Source organism: Mizuhopecten yessoensis, unplaced genomic scaffold (assembly GCF_002113885.1).
Source record: "Mizuhopecten yessoensis strain PY_sf001 unplaced genomic scaffold, ASM211388v2 scaffold5061, whole genome shotgun sequence".
Taxonomy (NCBI): Eukaryota; Metazoa; Mollusca; class Bivalvia; order Pectinida; family Pectinidae; genus Mizuhopecten; species Mizuhopecten yessoensis.
Window position 1 is genome coordinate 51,303 of NW_018405860.1, and position 23,618 is coordinate 74,920.

Consider the following 23,618-nt stretch of genomic DNA (forward strand, 5'->3'; position numbering starts at 1 on the left):
CATGAGATCAGGGCCCTTGCTGCGTCATGGGCCCTCCTCAATGGGTCCCCCTTTCAGGAGGTCATGTCCGCAGCTTTCTGGCGCGGACAGACTACCTTCACGGATTTTTATCTCCGGTCCTTGGCCTCTCATTCTGATGGATTGTATTCCCTTGGACCGGTGGTGGTTGCACAGTCTGTGGCTGTTCCTCCACAGTAATTCAGTGATTTTAAATAGTATGCTATCAGGCACCACGGTGGTACACCTGCTCGTTTCACGGGGAGGTTTTCCATTTTTTAATTACTTTCGGGGCTTTATTAGGGGGGTTCCTTGAACCTTTTCCCTACCTTGAGCATGTCTCGAGTTTGTTCCGTCAGCCTGGTCTGCCTGGATTCGAAGCCTCCACTACGGTAAGACGAATTCGCATACTAAAGTTATGGTAATTATTACTGAAATGAAATTGAGGTTTTTGAAGTAAAACCAATTTTCATGATGTAATACTTACCATAACTTTATGGAGTCCCACCCTGTATTCCTCCCCTTGCCTCCTCATCCTGGCTGCCTTTAGGCTCCATAAAAGGGGGTTTGAGGAAGGGAGATCACTCCGTGGCTCTGTCATCGAGATAGAGGTTACGTCACGGTAGGGAGGTAGGGATATTTGAATCTTTTGTTTTTGGGCTACAAAGATGGGTGTAGGTATTGTATATGCATACTAAAGTTATGGTAAGTATTACATCATGAAAATTGGTTTTACTTCAAAAACCTCAAATTAACGGACAAGTATTTTGCACAAAGGGACATAACTCCATTGAAATCCCAAATTAAAATGCCGAGACAGACAGTTGTTGTGGGGGCATAATGAGATCAAAACAAGGACAACTGACATATTATCTGTTGTACTGGTCTGAGAATGACAGGGATTAGTTTACTTATAGTACATTTAGAGTGCCTGCCAGTGTAAGTTTTGAACCATGTGATAGTGACAAGAATGGATGACCAGTCACTGGTACACAAATCCTACGGTTCGTCAAGGCAGTATACGTTAAACAACAGTGTGGCACCAACATACCTACTAATACTTTACTCTTTTGACTCATTGATCTTTTATTGTTATACCAAAGTAAAATGTAATCATTAAGCTGGTTTATCCCTAATTTTGACACGAATGTCATTAAAATTAATCAAATGATCCATGTAATCCCTTTACAATTAGGGGCAGAGTACACACTGTTTACAATTGTAGTGCAATAGGAACCTCAGGTCAGAAAGTATTCCACAAAGATCTGTGGTACATATCACCAAATCATAAATGCACTGAGGTAGGATTATAGGTTTATGAGTATTGTCTAACTTGATTTGAGAGTTTTAGACATTTGTACAGCAGTCTTTTATAAGGGCAGCAAAACTGGACGCATTCTTTTATCAGAGTAGTCCTATACTATGTAAGGTCTAAACAGTCCAATACTATGTAAGGTCTAAACAGTCCAATACTATGTAAGGTCTAAACAGTCCAGTACTATGTAAGATCTAAACAGATAGTACTGCTATGCTTAGGTCTAAACAGTCCAGTACTACTGTACTAAGGTCTAAACAGTCCAGTCCTACTGTACTAAGGTCTAAATAGTCCAGTACTACTGTATTAAGGTCTAAATAGTCCAGTACTAACACAGTGCTGTGCCGTGACTCGAAACCTACTGTACTAAGGTCTAAATAGTCCAGTACTACTGTACTAAGGTCTAAACAGTCAAGTACTACTGTACTAAGGTCTAAACAGTCCAGTACTACTGTAGTAAGGTCTAAACAGTCCAGTCCTACTGTACTAAGGTCTAAACAGTCCAGTACTACTGTAGTAATGTCTAAATAGTCCAGTACTACTGTACTAAGGTCTAAATAGTCCAGTTCTATTGTAGTAAGGTCTAAACAGTCCAGTACTACTGTACTTAGGTCTAAACAGTCCAGTACTACTGTAGTAAGGTCTAAATAGTCCAGTTCTACTGTACTAAGGTCTAAATAGTCCAGTACTACTGTAGTAATGTCTAAATAGTCCAGTACTACTGTACTAAGGTCTAAATAGTCCAGTACTACTGTACTAAGGTCTAAACAGTCCAGTACTACTGTACTTAGGTCTCAACAGTCCAGTACTACTGTAGTAAGGTCTAAACAGTCCAGTACTACTGTACTAAGGTCTAAACAGTCCAATACTACTGTACTAAGGTCTAAACAGTCTAGTTACTGCTGTCCCTGGGATCTAAACAGTCCATTTCTGCGGCCCTGATAAAAGACTGCTTATTCATTAAATCATTACAGTACAAGATTGAGACCCTAAATACTCTTCAAATCTTACTTAAGTCATCCTTTCAAAAATGTTTATCAAATGTATGAAAATTCCATATATCTGTAAGATCTGCGGTTTCACAAGTTTTAACTCATTAGATGGGAGAGTTTTTTAAACCTAAATTAACAAATACCTAGATGTTGTTGTTTTTTTACTTTCATAACTTTATGCAAATAATTCTCCTCTAACTACCAATATGCTCATTATTTTAGCCTCCTCTTAATGTCAAGCAATATACCCCCCCCCCCCCCCCCCCAACTACCTATCTATCCCTTTTAGAACACCCAGTGACCAATCCCTAACCCAGCTACCAATCAATCCCCAGCTACCAATCCCTACTCTGAGTTACAAATCCACTCCAGTTACCAATTATCCCCTATCTACCAATCCACTTGCGCTACTAATCCTTCCCAAGCTATCAATCCACTCAAGATACTAATCCCTACCCCTGCTACCAATCCATTTAACTACCAATCCCTACCCAAGCTACCAAACCATTTAAGCTACAAATCCCTACCCCCAGCTACCAATCCATTTAAGCTACCAATCCCTACCCCCAGCTATCAATTCATTTCAACTATAATTCCACACCCAGCTACTAATCCCTACCCCCAACTACCAATCCCATCCCCAGTTACTAATCCCTATCGCCAGCTACCAATCCCTACCCCCAGCTACAAATCCCTACCCCAGCTACCAACCCACACCCGATACCAATCCCTACCGCCAGCTACCAATCCCTCCCGCCAGCTACAAATCCCTACCCCAGCTACCAATCCACTACAGCTACCAATCCCTACCGTCAGCTACAAATCCCTACCCCCTCAAGATACTAATCCCTACCCCTGCTACCAATCCATTTAACTACCAATCTCTACCCAAGCTACCAAACCATTTAAGCTACAAATCCCTACCCCCAACTACCAATCCCACCCCCAGTTACTAATCCCTACACCCAGCTACCAAGCCCAACCCACGCTACCAATCCCTACCCCCCGCTATCAAATCATTTCAACTATAATTCCACCCCCAGCTACTAATCCCCACCCCCAGCTACCAATCCCTAACCAAGCTACCACCCCCTACCCCAGTGACCAATCCCTACCCCACCTACCAATCCATCCCCAGCTACCAATCCATCCCCCGCTACCAATCCCTACCCCCCGTGAACAATCCCTACCCCCAGTAACCAATCCCTACCCCCAGTAACCAATCCCTACCCCCAGTAACCAATCCCTACCCCCAGCTACAAATCCCTACCCCAGCTACCAATCCATTTAAGCTACCAATCCCTGCCCCCAGCTATAAATTCATTTCAACTATAATTCCACACCCAGCTACTAATCCCTACCCCCAGTTACCAATCCCTACCCCCAGTAACCAATCCCTACCCCCGCTACCAATCCACACCACCTACCAATCCCTACCCCCAGATATCAATTCATTTCAACTATAACTCCACACCCAGCTACTAATCCCTTCCCCCAACTACCAATCCCACCCCCAGTTACCAATCCCTTCCCCCAGTGACCAATCCCTCCCCCATCTACCAATTAACCCCCTGTGACCAATCCCTACCCCAGCTACCAATCCATTTAAGCTACCAATCCCTGCCCCCAGCTACCAATCAACACCCAGCTACCAACCCCTACCCCCAGTGAACAATCCCTACCCCCAGCTATCAATTCATTTCAACTATAACTCCACACCCAGCTACTAATCCCTACCCCCAGTTACCAATCCCTTCCCCCAGCTACTAATCTCTACACCCGGCTACCAATCCCAACCCACGCTACCAAACCCTACCCCCAGCTACCAACCCCAGCCCCAGCTACCAATCCCTAACCCAACTACCAATCCCTACCCTCAGTGACCAATCCCTACCCCCACTGACCAATCCCTACCCCAGCTACCAATCCATTTAAGCTACCAATCCCTGCCCCCAGCTACCAATCAACACCCAGCTACCAATCCCTTCCCCCAGCTACTAATCTCTACACCCGGCTACCAATCCCAACCCACGCTACCAAACCCTACCCCCAGTGACCAAGTCCTACCCCCAGCTCCCAATCCCTACCCCCAGCTCCCAATCCCATCCCCAGCTACTAATCCCTACCCCCAGTGACCAAGCCCTGCCCCGAGTGACCAATCCCTCCCCCATCTACCAATTACCCCCCTGTGCCCAACCCCTACCCCAGCTACCAATCCACTCCAGCTACCAATCCCTACCGTCAGCTACAAATCCCTACCCCCTCAAGATACTAATCCCTACCCATGCTACCAATCCATTTAACTACCAATCTCTACCCAAGCTACCAAACCATTTAAGCTACAAATCCCTACCCCCTCAAGATACTAATCCCTACCCCTGCTACCAATCCATTTAACTACCAATCTCTACCCAAGCTACCAAACCATTTAAGCTACAAATCCCTACCCCAACCTACCAACCCCTACCCCCCGTGAACAATCCCTACCCCCAGTGACAAATCCCTACCCCCAGCTATCAATTCATTTCAACTATAACTCCACACCCAGCTACTAATCCCTACCCCCAGTTACCAATCCCTTCCCCCAGTGACCAATCCCTCCCCCATCTACCAATTACCCCCCTGTGCCCAACCCCTACCCCAGCTACCAATCCATTTAAGCTACCAATCCCTGCCCCCAGCTACCAATCAACACCCAGCTACCAATCCCTCCCGCCAGCTACAAACCCCTACCCCCAGCTACCATCCCCCTACCCCCAGTGACCAATCCCTACCCCCAGTGAACAATCCCTACCCCCAGTGACCAATCCCTAACCCAGCTACCAATCCATCCCCAGCTACCAATCCACCCATATTCACTAACATCTCGACAATTACGAACACAAAATTACTTTTGTCTGATATACATCGAAGACTACTTTTCAAATTCTCCATTTAACAGTCATAAACATAGCAATATATGGGTATTGTGAAATATTGTTTTCACTCTGTAAAAACCAAAGTACAAAATTTCAATATTTCATAATCATACATTTTAAACTAAATATTAAGTTAAATGTTAACTGATACATAAACTGGTAAAATTTCCAACAGGAAGTCAAGAGAGATGTATTTAATAACTATTCGTCACTATAAAAAATATAAATTACTCTGAGAAAAACTAACATGTAAAGAATTCCTCAATCTTGGATAGAGAATTTGACTGACAGTGACAATGATGTCATAGAACAATCATGTCTTGTTCAGGTATTCAAATCAAGCTCTACAATGAAGGAGATTGTATTTCACAATTATATAAAGAGAAAACTGTTCACATACCGGACTTTTTATGTGTGAGATAACTTTATTACAGAGAGACATTCTTTCTATTGGCTGTACAAATAAAATGTAACAACTGAACATCTTGGTAAATACTGCAATGTTGATACAACCTGTATGACCCTAGTAAAACAAATGAAGATATGGGACACAATACAGCTTGTAGGGTCACAGGGTTGAAGGGGTAAAGGGGGAGTGCTTGGGTCAAACCAGGAAAAGGAAGGGGTCAATGCAAGAACAGACATGGTGTGGAGACACAAGGAAATTAAACCTGGCACCCATAGACACAATATTTTCTACACAGAGGCAGACTTCCAGGGTTAAATAAATGTTGTCTCATACTGACCCCAGTTACACAGACTTGATACATTTATGTTGACCCCTGTACTACAAATAATGTTAAGCAAACCCCTGTTAACACTGGCCTCCAGCAATACACAAATAAAGTTTATACAATAAATCATCTCTTTGTCAATCTTAGCAAACTTAATTAAGTTTTATTATTATAACACAAACTAACCCTTTCAACTCTCACTTAAAACACACACTATTAATAAACCTTGTTACCCTAATCACCTATCCCAATGCTGAACACCCTACAGACAGAATGTGAAAAGGGCTCTACCAGCACAATTCCTACAGGCACTAATTTTGTGACAGGGGTTGGGGTAGGTATCCTGCCTGGTATACAAGGACCCAAAACTAAGGTTACCAACTTTGATAAAGTGACCTTGACCTTAGACCAGTCATAATGATGAGGTTAAGGTCACAGTGACTTAATGACAGTGCACTGCACATTGTCTGTGAATGACAATAGTAAAGTGCCAAATTTATCATGATATCTTAAATGATTTAAAAGTAATGACCCGGACAAGAAGTTATTAGAAAAACCAAAAAACTAAGTACCAAAACAACATGTCACCCTTCATTCGAAGGGGAGACACAATAACTCTGTAGCAATACTTCAAAAAGTGAACACCATGGACCAAAGTTAATTAGTCACAGCTATCCCACTAAAACTAACTGATTCAAACCTGCTCTATAGTAATGTTAGTCGTTACAAACTACAGGTGGCCTAGTGAGCACATCAGTTTCCTGTGTTACATCATGTAAATCATCAGGCAGTACAGTGATCCATTGTCTAAAAAACAGATATATATACAACTTATATGATAATCAAGAGATAGTGCCTCATTCAATAACTGTTCAACAAAGTATGGATAGAACACTATATATTGTATAGCAGTGCTGTTTGCAGTGATGTCCAAGAGACCTCCCCAAACTGTACCCAATCTAGAATCATCAGCATCTCTAAACCCTGTCATTATCATTAAGGCTACAATAAATAAACATGTACTGGTGCATGTAACTGTAAGTAACAACTAGTACTATACTGTATATATAATATGTGAGGCACATGTACACTACCAAGCATATATGTAACTGTAAGTAACAACTAGTACTAAGTACTGTATATATACGTGAGGCACATGTACACTACCAAGCATATATGTGAGAGAGATTACCGCAGCTGGGATGACAGGCGGGAGACGGTTGTGATAGCTACATGGAGCCTGACCAATCTCCAATTTGAAGAAATTGTGGAACATGCTCTCTGGCACAACTTCGCGCAGACCTGAAGCATAGGATATCAGGGTTGGCATGATGACCATGTTAGATCGCATTACCGCATCTACATTCCGATCCTCGGTTTCGGCGACTGACCGCGGTGTTGTCATCTGAGAGCCTGTGATGGAGATGTCCAGAGTGAGGTGGCGGGACGGCTGAATTTGAGACTGGAGACGCCCTGGCGACCGCAGCTGTTTCATCATCGTAGCTTATAGGGTGGTACACACGCGAAAACAAATGTCCACCAAATTGTAGGTAATAGATTGTAACATTTGTAGCAAATACTTCCAGATCACTTGTTTTCAAATAAGTCAATAAAAACTCATTCTTTTAATTGATCATTGCATTAGACTTAATGGTAAAAACACTCAGAGTAGCAGTAAGCTTGGTTATGAAAGTTCCATCTTGTCATTTTATAGGTTTTAACACAACATCTTAGGATCTTGAAATTTCTCCACCACCCATTTAAATGTTGAAATCCAAGCTGCCATGTGTTGAAACGTTTTATAATCAGAATTAAATCAGAAAGAAACTTTAAAAAATAAATTACATTTCAGTAAGTGTCTATTACAATCACCAAAACCTGTCCCATCAGTAAGAAGCAGTTTTCCTCCAATTAGTCCATATACTTTTTATGATAAAATTCTTAATTGGTTCAAATCAAACCAAATCAGTTCATTTACCACACAGTCTTCATACACTTGTTAATCCAAACTTGTGGTTTTAAAACAGGCAAACGTTTCCAAACATTCGACACTCCACAAGCACACCGGCCCCGTCCGACACTGTGTTTGTTTTTGATTGAATTATTCAAGATTCCATGTGTATTCAAGCCTTTACATACACATGTACCTACCCAAATGAAACTTATTCTTTCAATTTTTTCCTTTCAGACGTTCAATAGAAATACTAGCTGTGAGTTCATCCCATTGAAAAGTAAATCTGTCCTGATAATAGACAACTTTCTCATGGAGGTGCGAGATCTCGTTTCCAGGAGATAGTGAAGGATGTCACACGCGTGTTCCCAAATTGGACAACCTAGCCTGAGTGGCGATGCGCATTAAAAGTCTATTTGGTCTGTATTGACTTTCTCTGGGATGTAGAAAGTCTATGAAGTAATCAACAAATGAATTTCATGACAAAAGTGTCAATAATCTCCCGTCCAATGCCAAGAAATCCTGCCCATGGGGTGGGTGACAGAACTATAGGGTCATTTATCATCGCTACCATGCGAGGATCGTGGACATTATTGCAGCTGTCACTCAATATATTTCACAGGTTCCCACCCTCTTTTGCCTGACAACCCATAACCTAGAACAGTTCATCTAAAAATCTCATGAATTTTGTCAACATGTGAATGATGTCATGTCGAAGGGTTCAAAGAGACGGTGGAGAATAAACAATCTCTATACAATTAACTCAATACTAAGAACTCCAAAATTTTATTTACATGTGCCGAAAAGGGCTAATTTAAAGTATACATTTAATTTCCTTTTTCTTATTGGAGTTTTGTTTGTGTTTCAAGACAAAATGTTATTGTCACCTGTATGTTGAGCAAACAGGCCGCGTGATTGAAGGAGGTAGTAACAGCTGTTTAAGCCTGGTAGCTCAGCAATCCCACCATAAAATTTAAATCAACTGACATCTTAAGAGGAATAATGAATGAACATAATCACATTATAGACTTACCAGTAATGTTTATTACAAAATAGTTTTATGATATCAAATTTTAATTACTTACAACATTATAAACTAACTTATCACTTCTTTTACGGAAATAAAGTGGAATGGCTTTTGATAAGTCTTAAGCATTCAAAATGTACCATTTAGACATTTACCTCTCCAGAAAATTTAAAGGACACCTAGTTACCAAGTGCTAGTGTCAATATGATTTCTGTTCTACAAAACGTTGAATGTTTTTACGTAGTCAATAAGTCATTCAGTAAATAAGTAGGAAATTTTATGTGCGACGTTTCATCTTTAAGGATTAACGTAAAATCTCCACACATTTAAGGTGATAATGGATATTAACTTTTTTTCAAGGAGGAAGAAAAGGTTATTACAAAACCCTCCAAACTTTTACTTATCAGTAATCTTACCTTAGATACAGTTAAGCTTTCAATATGAAGAGATATGCAGGCAAGTTATTTCTAGTGGAGTAAATATATTCTATTTTTATTTCAACACAGAACAGGTGTTGTATTTTTCTTGTCCTTTCTAGAAGCTAACCATGAAGAGAATTAATTTTGTATGTAAGAACAAAGATTACTAAACTAACCAGCCGACACATTGAGGATCTGCTGTCCACATGAATACATGAGTTCACAGTCAATGTTTGTCTTTAATTCTGGTTTCATTACAGCACTTTAGTTTTGTTAAAATCTGTTGACTTTCTTAAATGGCCCCTCAGCCTGTTTAATTAAAAATTCATGTGCGAATTGAAGAGAAGGTCTCCAAGTCTGCGTGGTCGGCCTGAACTATGATTCTGTTTGTTGGGATGATATACCATTCAATAAATTAAATACAAGTAATTTTCTTTTGCAAACCTCTTTGATCTCCATTTACTTCACCAATTACCAACAGGTAACTTCTTGCATATCATAATAATAAATGTATTTTTTACCCCGATCTGTAAAAGGTTCATGGCTAATTGAAAATAATCACTCAACATGATTTTAAGTGGTAAATGGTTTCCATTTATCTGTCATCGGTTATTGGATAACCTGAGGTCAAAGGTTATAATATAAAGGTGTAATGTCAACTCCTGATTAACTGACAACAGCTTTATAAAGAAATTATGATTATCCAATCAGAATTCTCTGGTCCTATTTCTCACAGGATAGATAACTGTGGTGGGGAAAACTTTAAAGTACTAGTACTCATCCACATAGAAAGTGATCGACCCTCTGGAATGTACTCGTCCCCAATGAAATATCACTTGCCTGAATATATTATCATCAAATCTTTGTAACACAGCATGTTAGGAGCAACAGATTAGAAAGTTTAGTACTTTATTACAAGGCTTTGTTGAGCACCGAGCTGTGATTCTGACTGACTGGCAACAGAAGTAAAAAACACTGCACATTATTGTATTGATGTCATAAAACAAGAACAGATTACTCTATTACTGACTTTCATCTATAGTCTCTTCAGTCTGTTCATTCTACCATTTCTGTCCCAACATACACTTCCAGAAAAGAAGATTTTTCTACCCTATTTTTTCAATTCCTCTTACATTATCGTTATTAACACTATAACTTCAGATGCTTTGGTATATTCTGACATTATCTTGTTGTGGTGATGCTTGTGTTCATGTACAGATGAAAAAATAAAAATTGGGAAATCCTTGAAAGATTGCTTGAAGTTTGGGCTTTACCGATACCCCCACTACGGCATGTCTACAAAGTTTGAAGCCAATTAAAACAGTAGCTGAGATGTGCTGCAGAAACAGTCTGTATTACACATATTTTTTGAGGTAACCTAAAAGATCAATCTGATGTCACAGTGACCTATTTCAGGATGTGACACACCACTTTCCAATATTGTACCTATATTCAAAGTTTGATGTTTTAGTACTTGAGGTCAAAGTCAAACGTCAAATTGAGGTCACCATCACCTCATTTTAAGACACAATACATTGCTTTCTTATGATGTACCTATATACAAAAGTCCATTCATGACACGGCGGCTGAGAAATGCTCTGAAAATCATTAATATAGTACTTTAGGTCAAGGTCAAATTAAGGTAACAGTGACCTAGAATTTGGATGTCACCCAAAGCCTTTCCATGCTGTACTCATATACAAAGTTTGATACCAATTTATGAAACTACACCTGAGAAATGCCATTATTGAAGTACTTGAGGTCAAGTTCAAAGGTCAAATTAAGGTACAGTGACCTCCTAGGATGCAACACACTGCCTTCCCATTTCATAATATAACTATATTAAGTTTGATGTCATTCACAAAACAGCAGCTGATCTATATGATATGGAAAGGTCAAAGGCCAAATTGAAGTCACAGTGACCTCATTTTAGAATGTGACACATACTATGATGTATGCTAACATTGATGTCCTTTCTTGAAACAGTAGTCGAGATGAACTCTGGAAACCACATTTACATGACCCACAGCCATTACATCTTAGGTCATTTCCAACCCTTTAAAGCTGTCCATTGTAAGCGGTTACCACCTAAGTGCTTTGTACCACTGAAGAAGGTAATTGGAGTTAACAATACCACTTAAGGTAGCAATTGCAAGGACCTGTATATCTCACCGAAATGTACATGGTACATATAGGATCTTACATGAGTTTCCATTTCATATGAGATTTATGAAACAAGTCTAAGAATTATTTAATTTAGCAAGCCTCTGGCGAGCTAAAATGAAAAATTCGTATGAAATGAAAATGAGTGCAAGATCCTTTTTATCACATAATCAAGATTCGTAGCATTTATTTGAGTAAAACGACAATTTTCATGCAACTTTTTTTATTAAAAAAAGAGAGAGATTTAAGGATTGGGTGTCATAACAACCTTGAGTTTACAAGTACTTCGAGCAATTATTCTCTACTTTGAGGGGTCAGCAATATCAATAAAACCTAGTTGACAGATTTATAAACAAGTTATTATCCCACCATTACCATGCAGTTCTATAGAAAGATATTAATATACACAGCTTAAAGTACACTTAGGCAAGGCCTGCTGACCACATACACAGCAGATAAGCTGGTTTTATATAGCCTTGGCGAGAATGTTTAATGCAGGTAGGTTATATATATAATTACAAAATGAAATGGACATCCATCCACACAGCTATGGCATTTTAATCACAAAGTCATTTATTACAAATTTTAATAAAACCTGCCACAATGTGCAATATAATCAGATCAGGTATATCCATGAATAATGAGAAACACAGCAAACAAACCCATCACTTTTACACCCCTTGTATATACTATACCTAGTGAGGTGTGGACCAAACCATCACTTTTACACCCCTTGTATATCCTATACCTAGTGAGGTGTGGACCAACCCATCACTTTTACACCCCTTGTATATCCTATACCTAGTAATGAGAAACACAGCAAACAAACCCATCACTTTTACACCCCTTGTATATACTATATCTAGTGAGGTGTAGACAAAACCATCACTTTTACACCCCTTGTATATCCTATACCTAGTAATGAGAAACACAGCAAACAAACCCATCACTTTTACACCCCTTGTACATACTATACCTAGTGAGGTGTGGACCAAACCATCACTTTTACCCCCCTTGTACATCCTATCCCTAGTGAGGAACAGACCAAACCATCACTTTTACACCCCTTGTATATATACTATACCTAGTGAGAAACAGACCAAACCATCACTTTTACACCCCTTGTATATCCTATACCTAGTGAGGAACAGACCAAACCATCACTTTTATACCCCTTGTATATACTATACCTAGTGAGGTGCGGACCAAACCATCACTTTTACACCCCTTGTATATTCTATACCTAGTGAGGTGTGGACCAAACCATCACTCTTACACCCCTTGTATATACTATACCTAGTGAGGAACAGACCAAACCACGACTTTTACACCCCTTGTATATACTTATACCTAGTGAGGTGTGGACCAAACCATCACTCTTACACCCCTTGTATATACTATACCTAGTGAGGAACAGACCAAACCACGACTTTTACACCCCTTGTATATACTTATACCTAGTGAGGTGTGGACCAAACCATCACTTTTACGCCCCTTGTATATCATATCCCTAGTGAGGTGTGGACCAAACCATCACTTTTACGCCCCTTGTATATCATATCCCTAGTGAGGTGTGGACCAAACCATCACTTTTACGCCCCTTGTATATCATATCCCTAGTGAGGTGTGGACCAAACCATCACTTTTACGCCCCTTGTATATCATATCCCTAGTGAGGTGTGGACCAAACCATCACTTTTATACCCCTTGTACATACTATACCTAGTGAGGTGTGGACCAAACCATCCCTTTTATACCCCTTGTATATACTATACCTAGTGAGGTGCGGACCAAACCATCACTTTTACACCCCTTGTATATCATATACCTAGTGAGGTGTGGACCAAACCATCACTTTACACCCCTTGTATATACTATACCTAGTGAGTACAGACCAAACCATCACTTTTACACCCCTTGTACATCCTATACCTAGTGAGGAACAGCCCAAACCATCACTTTTACACCCCTTGTACATCCTATACCTAGTGAGGAACAGACCAAACCATCACGTTTACACCCCTTGTATATCCTATACCTAGTGAGGTGAGGACCAAACCATCACTTTTACACCCCTTGTATATTCTATACCTAGTGAGGTGTGGACCAAACCATCACTCTTACACCCCTTGTATATACTATACCTAGTGAGGAACAGACCAAACCATCACGTTTACACCCCTTGTATATCCTATACCTGAGGAACAGACCAAACCATCACTTTTACACCCCTTGTACATCCTATACCTAGTGAGGAACAGCCCAAACCATCACTTTTACACCCCTTGTACATCCTATACCTAGTGAGGAACAGACCAAATCATCTCTTTTACACCCCTTGTATATATACTATACCTAGTGAGAAACAGACCAAACCATCACTTTTACACAACTTGTATATCCTATACCTAGTGAGGTGTGGACCAACCCATCACTTTTACACCCCTTGTATATACTATACCTAGTGAGTACAGACCAAACCATCACTTTTACACCCCTTGTATATCATATACCTAGTGAGGTGTGGACCAAACCATCACTTTACACCCCTTGTATATACTATACCTAGTGAGGAACAGACCAAACCACGACTTTTACACCCCTTGTATATACTATACCTAGTGAGGAACAGACCAAACCACGACTTTTACACCCCTTGTATATACTATACCTAGTGAGGTGTGGACCAAACCATCACTTTTACACCCCTTGTATATATATACTGTACCTAGTGAGGAGCGGACCAAACCATCACTTTTTTTTAACATTTTGCATACCCATAGACAGTTTTATGCATACAAATGTAGAACTTATAACAACACACCATTTAAATCTGTTTTATTTTCATCCATTGCTACATTTAAAAAAAATTATTGACAACAAACAGAAGTTATTCCACATGAACATTTATAATAGGATTCATCTTTGTATACATTGTCAAATCATGTACATATCATAACAATAGGAGATTCTAACATACAAATTACATCTGCAGATTGTATTGTCTGCATTGTTGTTTCAACCTTCCAGTGTTACCCATGATTTAATGTCTCAAAAATCTTTGGAAAGGAATATATAAAAAAAACATCCAAGTCAGTAGAGTGTTATATATTTTTTTTAATCTACTTTGTTTTGGAAAATTACCTTGTAAACTTAATCTTGAATATCAGTTATGGTGTCAAGTCATTATAACATGTGAACTTATGTTTAGTGTATATTTACACTCTCATTCAGACTTTGAATTGTTTCACCTACTGATTGATGGCAATATAACGTATGAACTGAATACATTAGAGTTAACAGATTTTCATATGGCATCAGTCAACCATATTTCAAAAATGCTTAATGTATACTTCGAATGATTATTCAATACTTTCGTGTATATCATTTAATGAGAAACACAGAATTTATGTCTAAAAGAAAGCATACCTATACTTCTTTCATTCTTAACAGTAATAATTATGTATTCTTTTGTAAACTGCACATACTCAAATTGATAAACCTATTCTTATTGTGTTAACTAATTATACTACATTATTCTGTTTGTAAAATCTTCTTAAAGGAGGAAATAAAGAGAATAATAATTGTATTACTGATGTGAAAATGTTTTCCAAAGAATGAATGTTTATCCCCGAGTCATCCTTAAAAAACTGTTTGTTTGCACTTTCCCAACCGACTCACTAGAATGGCACCTACTCAGAACATTTTGGGGGATCTTTTGGTAAATATTCTGTTTGTAAAATCTTCTTAAAGGAGGAAATAAAGAGAATAATAATTGTATTACTGATGTGAAAATGTTTTCCAAAGAATGAATGTTTATCCCAGAGTCATCCTTAAAAAACTGTTTCTACTCAGAACATTTTGGGGGATCTTTTGGTAAATATGTTTTCTTCTGAAATCACTTAAACTTAGGGGTTTTATAAAGAAATATTGAGATTTCTAAAAAATAACAAAAAATCCCTACCTACCTACCAGCTGAAAAACATATGAGTAGGGAAACGGAAAACAAACATGTTTTTAAGGACGGCCCAGGTCAACTGAGTCCAGATTAACAAGGTTTGAATGATACATTGATTTTTCTGTGGCAAGCCTTTCTGTTTTTTTTTATTAAACACAGCCCTAGAAAGGTGTACAAAACCTTACCTGGTATTCTGGTATCCATTTACCAAGGGCATCAACCCATACAAGTCGGTCATCTGGTCTGTTGTCCCCCTCCCCGTCCTCGTGCCCCTCCTCCTCCCCCAGCCCCCAAGCGCGGCCATGATGCAGGATGGGGAGGGAATACTGTTGCTGGGGTACCAAGGGCTGTGTTGGTGGTATGGAGGCAGTTTTGGGGCGATTGTCAGCATGTCCGTAGGCTGCAGGGTAGACTCTTGGGGAGACTTGTGTGGGGTTGTAGGAGGACCTTGTAGAATAGTGGCCAGTGCTGGTCCTATAGTTACCCTGGAAGTATAAACATCCTCTCTAGAAGTACCACTCTTGAATCAATAACAAGTTTTTTATCACATATTTCAAGTGTTATGCAATCAGTATCGTCATGTCAAAGTTCTGCTATATGTAACAAGTATAATAACTAATACGACTTTTTAACTGTGATGACAGAGGATTTAAATTATATAGACCGGTTACACGACAATACTGTTTAACTTATCTGTGAATCATGAGCCAAATGTTCTTTTTTCAATTTTACTCATTTGATTCATTGACTCACTAATGTTATTTAATGATTCGCTGCTTTTCAAAATAGGATATGAAATGACTCGCTACCAGCATTGTCATTAAAAGCCAGTTGCCAGCCTTAGTAACTTGCTATTCATTACCATCAACCGGCTATTATTTCTGAATATGTCTAAATCAACATTATGTAATAGGAGAAAGAGAAAGGCACAGCCAGGCCAGGATTTGAATCCAGGACCCTCCAAACTCTAGACAAACACTCTACCAATTATATTAAAGCTACCTAGTGGCCAACAATGGACCAAGTCCAGTTCTGCTACATTGCTCCTTTGTTTCTTGTCAATCCATAACACGTGGGTTGGCCTGCTCCCCAATTTTGTAAAAGTAGAAAGAGAACTGCATGGCCAGAACAGGATTTGAACCCGGTAACCTCCAAACTCTAGACAGAAACTCTATCAATTGAGCTTCCTGGTCATCTTCTCAACAAAATCAAAATCAAATGACTGTCGTGTGGCCTGGCTATTCTACAAGCAACTCAAAAAAAGTATGACAGCCTTCCAACAAGTTTTTCAGGGAATTTCCTTTTTTATTCTTAGTTAATGTAGCTATTACCTCTACAAATTAGAGAACTGTGGAGTGAATCCCAACATCCAACAATGAATCAAAGTCTTAGCCTTTGATTACCAAGACAGCCAGTCAACACCAGTGGAAGTTTAGCCAGGAGTAAACCAAGGGACAGTACTGCGACCATACTTTTCCTTGATATATCAATGATTTGCTTGTGTAACATCTACTGTACATCTTTTTGCTGAAAATTACCATTTGTTATACCGCCCAATCATATGTCTGCAAGAGCATCAGCATGGGCTAATAAATGGGGGGTGTCATTCAACGTGGCAGAACATGATGTTACATCTCCAAACTTCACGATCCAGGTCACCTTAGAACACCTTGATACCACATACTGGAAGGACTGGAAGTGAATCCATACTTACGGGTTGTCATTCGCAACTCCATGAAATGGGATGCTCATATCTGTACCATCACAAATAAAGCTAATTCCAGGCTCGGGTTGTTATGATGAAATCTCCGACAGTGTCCGCTTTGTCACTAATGTTAACAGCTCACAAGCTTAAGTCGCTAATAAGATCTGTCTTGGAAAACAGCTCAACAATATGGGATCTGTCCCAGCATAACAACATGCATCTATTCTTTGGAAAAGATATGTCATGCTGCCCAGTTCATAACATCTGATTTCCAGAGAGAAAGCAGCGTGACATCAATGCCGGATACCCTCAAACTACCATCACTCAGGGATCGCAAACTGGACCATCAACTTGTCCTCTTTTATAAAATTATGTAGGGGCTAATGGCTATACCTTAGTGATGGCCAATCAGATTAAAATCATAATCGGTTTGTAATAGGAAGTAGTAAATCAATTGATGATCGATTGAAAAATCACTAAATGTAATTTCTTGGGACTGAATACCCAAATAATATGAGAACACTACTATAACATCAATAGACAGAGTTGTTCATTAGGTTTTGTTCTTTTATAATGAATGGATATCAAGCAACTTTTATGAATTTTTATCAATCATATAGTATAAATCTTAAGAATATATGACTTTCAAAGCATACTTTACATGTAAGACATTTTAAATACTTTGATTTCAATGATGAACTGATTATATCAATCATGGAATTTGTAATCAATAATCCGAACCGGAAAGGGAAAACTGATAGATTTTCGAATTATATAATCGATCATCAGCCCGTCACTTCTATACCTGTAGATCAAGTCTTGACCACAACAACCAATCAGACCCAAGCAAATAACTGTAAAAAAAAATGGGCAGTTTTAGTGTAAACTGACTTTTTATGAGCTCTTTTTTTCCATATACCTCTGCTGATTGCAACAACCTCCCAGAAGCTTTGGTCAACACATGTAACTTCAAAACTTTTAACACTCTATTACTATCCTCAATAATTTAAAATCGAAGTGCACTCCTCCAACCCTGAAATTATGCTATCATACACTTAATCGAGATCTTCCAGTATTATACAGAATTTTGCATTTTATTGTAGAAAAGTGTAGCAGTTTCAAAAATCAAAATGATGTTGCAAACTTCTTTTTTTTCCTCGATACATTTTTTTATATGGCCCATAAAAAAAATGTATCAAGGAAAAAAACCAGTTTGCAAAATAATTTTGATGTTTGAAACTGCTAACATTTTCTACAATAAAATGCAAAAGTCTGTATCTGTATAATACTGGAAGAATTAAAAATTAAGGGCTCAGAAATTGGTCACCTGATCAGTGATTTATTTGTATGCCTAGCTAGTTTTTAAATTACAACTGAATTCAGGCTGCTTCCCATAGCAAAAGGGTGTTTTATATTCCCAAAAGGGTGTTTTATATTCCCAAAAGGAAGCAAAGATGAAGAATTTCTTCCCAATTCCAACCAAAATAATGCATTATTTTCCCAAACTAATGCTGGAACATGCTGTTATAAAATTTAGGTAGAAAAAAAACATTACTCCGAGGTTGACAAGTATCCTTTTTCAAGCAAAATGTGATTACAGTTTAACTACAGCAGAGTAGTATTGCCTTGTATTTTCTCTATTTAACCACAGTAAATTTAATTTTTAAAAATCGTAAAATCTACCAGGCTAGTCTACTGTACTCACTCTTTGTGTTTTCGATGATTTCGACGATTTCGATGAACAAGAACTCTTACATTCATAGAGTGTACGAAGATACTCCAGATAAGAGCCTGTACAAGATGAAGACGGTAAACTGAAAGCATTGCTCCAATCCGGTGATTGACATCCAGAGATTGCAGAGTTGCTCTCTGTTTGATCCGCGTCTCTCTCACTAAAATTAACGCTTGTTTTCGGCGCTGAATGCCAATATTGGTACCGATATGGCGTAAGCCTATGATCAGAATCATACGTTATTTCACATAACGTAGTAGCAACAGGCGTTGTTGCCATCTTAACAGCCATACATCAAGTATGACTCAATATGTCCTAAATATTGACATTTGCATCATGGCCGCCATTCAAGTACTCCCAAGTATGTGACGTCACTTCCCGCGATAATGATAAAGAATTCAGAAGCTGTCAGTGACGAGTGACAATAGCACCACGGAGTTAGTTTGACCCGTACATTCCCGTGAACACCTTAGAACTTAGCCAAACCCAGAAAATATTAACCATACTTTGGTTCAACTTATCAAAATAATTTAAATACTTAGTATAATCTGCACATGTGATTAGATCATTATACTTGAGTTGCCGTCTACGGTACACACTGAATGCAAATACACTAAAAAGAAGTCACGAAAAACATCTTAATCAGTGGAATTATATTTTGAATGCCTCAAGGTTTTGACTCCAAATAGAATTACGAGGATTTTAGCTAAATATATATTGTAGAATTTCTACTACTGTGTTGATCATTAGGCCGACTTTATTTAAAGCTTGCTTTGATCCTTTACATAACGAAGTTACAAACAACTTTATTTTCATAAAAACTGTAAGAGTCTGTTGATAATGACTTTAGTACCACAATAGGATAACGTCCATAATCGGATCAGTCTATTTCTGACCCGGAGATCAAGGCCGACAGTAGACAACGGTATACTTACTGGCAGTGATACTGTATTGAACTTGATATTTATATATAATCAGCTAGCATTCTCCAACTGTCTTAATCGAACAAAATCAACTAAGTATGTGTATTCACCTTTCTGAATTCACTTGGTAATCGAGGTGAAATAAGTCGTTCTGAAGTGCAATTTATATAAAGGTGTGTTCCCTCATTTACTTCAGCTGGTGTCTAATTGATGTCTAATGCCGGTTACCTGTGTTCGTCTGTCAATATCAGATTGAATAAGTCTTCACTTAGATCGTCCAAATTGTATTTTAGCAGCGAATATTCTATCATTGAAATGAATATTGATCACGCTAAAGGCCGAGGAGTGAACGTTAATTACAAATGGTTGTGATTCGATAGTCATGATATAGACTAAATGGTAGTCGTTATAGCCCTATTTATACAGGACATCCACCATGGCAAGCTGGTAAGACAAATAATTAAATAAAACAAGGACACCATGTCAAATGATGTTAGGGTTACAATCAGTAGATTTTGACTTGGCTGTCATGATTCCTGCACCAAACAAACCATACAACCATGGACTTAGATATGTTATCTAACTTCGTGATACGACTTTTCTCCGACGAGCTTACGCATAATGTCCTAACACAAATCTGTATCATTCAATTTTTTTTAGTATCGGGCGCGTAATCCAGACTAAAGGGAGATAAGCGCGATAAAATGTTGCACAAAATAGGTAGATACCGTTTTCAGCTCTGACCAGTTAATAAGTTTCTATGTATATTATAATTCCATGCGGCCGTGATGACTAAACTACAGCAAATAGAAATTAATACATCTTTATAAGAGTTAGGTTTATACTTCGTTTCGGAAAATTCCGGACTGGCTGATAGACGGACAGACAAGTGGAAAGTCGAACAAATAAGGGAAGATTGGCTGATCTAATTCCGTGGTCAAACAGATCGAATGAGGCGTAGAATAGTTTTCTGAGTTAGCGGTATTATTCCAGGTTATATTTTATAACGTACAGTATTATGTTGTATGATGGCCGAGTGGAGCGAGTGTTAACAAATTCTCTAAAAAATGGTAAAAATGTAGGTTTTTGGTTAAAACAATCTGATTTATTTTGCCATAAATATGAATTATGATTTAATTGTTTGTCTTTAATTGTGAAATAGTATGCATACGTATGTACAAGGGCAACTCCTAATAAAAAGGATGTACAGGCCAGGCTTTGATGCTAACATTGGTTATTACCATAGACCTAACTTCAGGTCTCTGTTATTACTCACCTGATAAAGTGATGCTAAGGAGGGTGCTTTATTGTCTTTGAAATTTATATTTTTTAATTGGTATAATAAATAACTCCAGGTGAACATGTGTACATGAAACCACAGGTGAAAATACAGGTTTATTTATCATGAAATGGACTCTACCTTAGAAATAACACTTTACCTATATACCTTATTCCAACAGATGGTAGGTTATAGTCCTCTCTCAACTGAAAGGGTGATCACCACAGGGGCCATTAGAACAATAAGATTAGGTAGAGTCAGTCCGGTGAGCCTTGACCACTGACCTGACTGGACCCCCTACTAATATATAGACAATAGAGGATCAATCCCCTATTGTTTAGAGTATAAGTACTGGACTACTTGTTTGGGCAAACACCCTTATAGGCATATATATATAGATATTCAAACTGCTGGCAATGGGAAGCCATAGAAAATCATAGTTCAAGGGATGGTTGATATTAGAAGGAAATCCCATATGAAACCCCCCCCCGCACAATCCCGATCCCAATGGTAATATGTGGGAACCCCCTGTACCTGTACCAATACCTCAAAACGACATGTTTAACTGATAATATGTGGGAACCCCCTGTACCGATACCTGAACCTGTGCCTGTATCAATACGAGATATTTACCTGGTTATATGTGTGAATTCCCTGTATCTGTACCTGTACCAATACCCCAATACAAGATATTTACCTGGTAATATGTGTGAATCCCATGTACCTGTAACTGTACCAATACCCAATACAAGATATTTACCTAGTAATATGTAAGAATCCCCTGTACCTGTACTTGTACCTGTATCAATACAAGATATTGACCTGGTAATATGTAAGAATCCCCTGTACCTGTACCTGTATCAATACAAGATATTTACCTGGTAATATGTAGGAACCCCCTGTATCTGTACCAGTACCAATACCTCAATACAAGATAGTTACCTGGTAATTTAGGGAATCCTTGTACCTGTACCAATACCCCAACACATGATATTTACCTGGTAATATGTAGGAATCCCCTGTACCCGTACCTGTACCTGTATCAATACGAGATATTTACCTGGTTATATGTAGGAATCCCCTGTACCTGTATCAATACCCCAAAACAAGATATTGACCTTGTAATTTAGGGAATTCCTGTACCTGTACTATACCCCTGTACCTGTACCTGTATCAATACAAGATATTTACCTGGTAATATGTAGGAACCCCCTGTATCTGTACCAGTACCAATACCTCAATACAAGATAGTTACCTGGTAATTTAGGGAATCCTTGTACCTGTACCAATACCCCAACACATGATATTTACCTGGTAATATGTAGGAATCCCCTGTACCCGTACCTGTACCTGTATCAATACGAGATATTTACCTGGTAATATGTAGGAACCCCCTGTATCCGTACCAGTACCAATACCTCAATACAAGATAGTTACCTGGTAATTTAGGGAATCCTTATATGTAGGAATCCCCTGTACCTGTATCAATACCCCAAAACAAGATATTGACCTTGTAATTTAGGGAATTCCTGTACCTGTACTATACCCCAATACGATATGTTTACCTGGTAATATGTGTGAATCCCCTATACCTGTATCTGTACCAATACCCAATACGAAATATTTACCTGGTAATTTAGGGAATCCCTGTACCTGTCCTCTACCCCAATACGAAATATTTACCTGGTAATATATGTGAATCCCCTGTAATTGTACCAGTACCAATACCCCAATACAAGATAGTTACCTGGTAATATGTAGGAATCCCCTGTACCTGTACCAATACCCCAATACAAGATAGTTACCATGTACCTGGTATTTATATAAGCCACTGTACCTGTGCTAATTCCCCTATATAAGATAGTTACCTGGTAATTGTAGAACAGCCTCTGTCTGGCCCTGATGGTATATAGATGGTTGTTCCAGGCATCCACTGCCATGTTAGTAAGTTATATATAACTGTATACCAGACATCGTAATACATCCCATCGGCTTATTTCATCTTTAATAAATTACATTTCCATAAAAAATATGTTCGGAGTAATTCATTTCAAATTTCTAGTCTGCAAATTGAATTGTGACTTTCGTCGTTTATGGTGTGTGTACCATACAACACACAACACGGTAATTGAGCAGGTCTCTTAATATATTCCTCAAAATTGGCACTGCCATTTAAATAGGAAAATATTTAACTGCAAACATGTATGATTTCGTAAGAAGACATTACAACAGTCACACATATATAAGTAATCCACGCGTATTGTCGTCACGTTAAATTAATTTCTTATCTCAGACCTGACTGTCAACGTCTCTGTCAATATTGTACAGGTCTAAATACTATCGCATGTTTTACTGTCTTCTCAATCAAAATCTTTGATCCAAACTCTTTCATGACGGGATTTCATTTTCGTGTCATTTACGTATTTGTTTACTTTCCTGATTTGTGACAATTTTCAACAGGCATTTTAAATGTAGAACCAACACTGTGTTGTTCAGTAATGGGAT

The 23,618-nt window shown here is 38.6% G+C and overlaps 1 protein-coding gene across 1 annotated transcript in view; it reads right to left on the reverse strand.

The window, feature by feature from the left end:
• LOC110450171 overlaps nt 1-23,411 on the reverse strand; it is a 74,639-nt gene extending 51,228 nt beyond the window's left edge. The window contains exons 1-2 of the mRNA XM_021497453.1: nt 22,982-23,411; nt 15,660-15,959 (exon numbers count right to left, since the gene is read on the reverse strand). Coding sequence (XP_021353128.1) covers nt 15,660-15,959; nt 22,982-23,053 — 372 coding nt within the window. The 5' untranslated portion in view covers nt 23,054-23,411. The remainder of the gene's footprint in view (nt 1-15,659; nt 15,960-22,981) is intronic.
• Nucleotides 23,412-23,618: the final 207 nt, after the last annotated feature.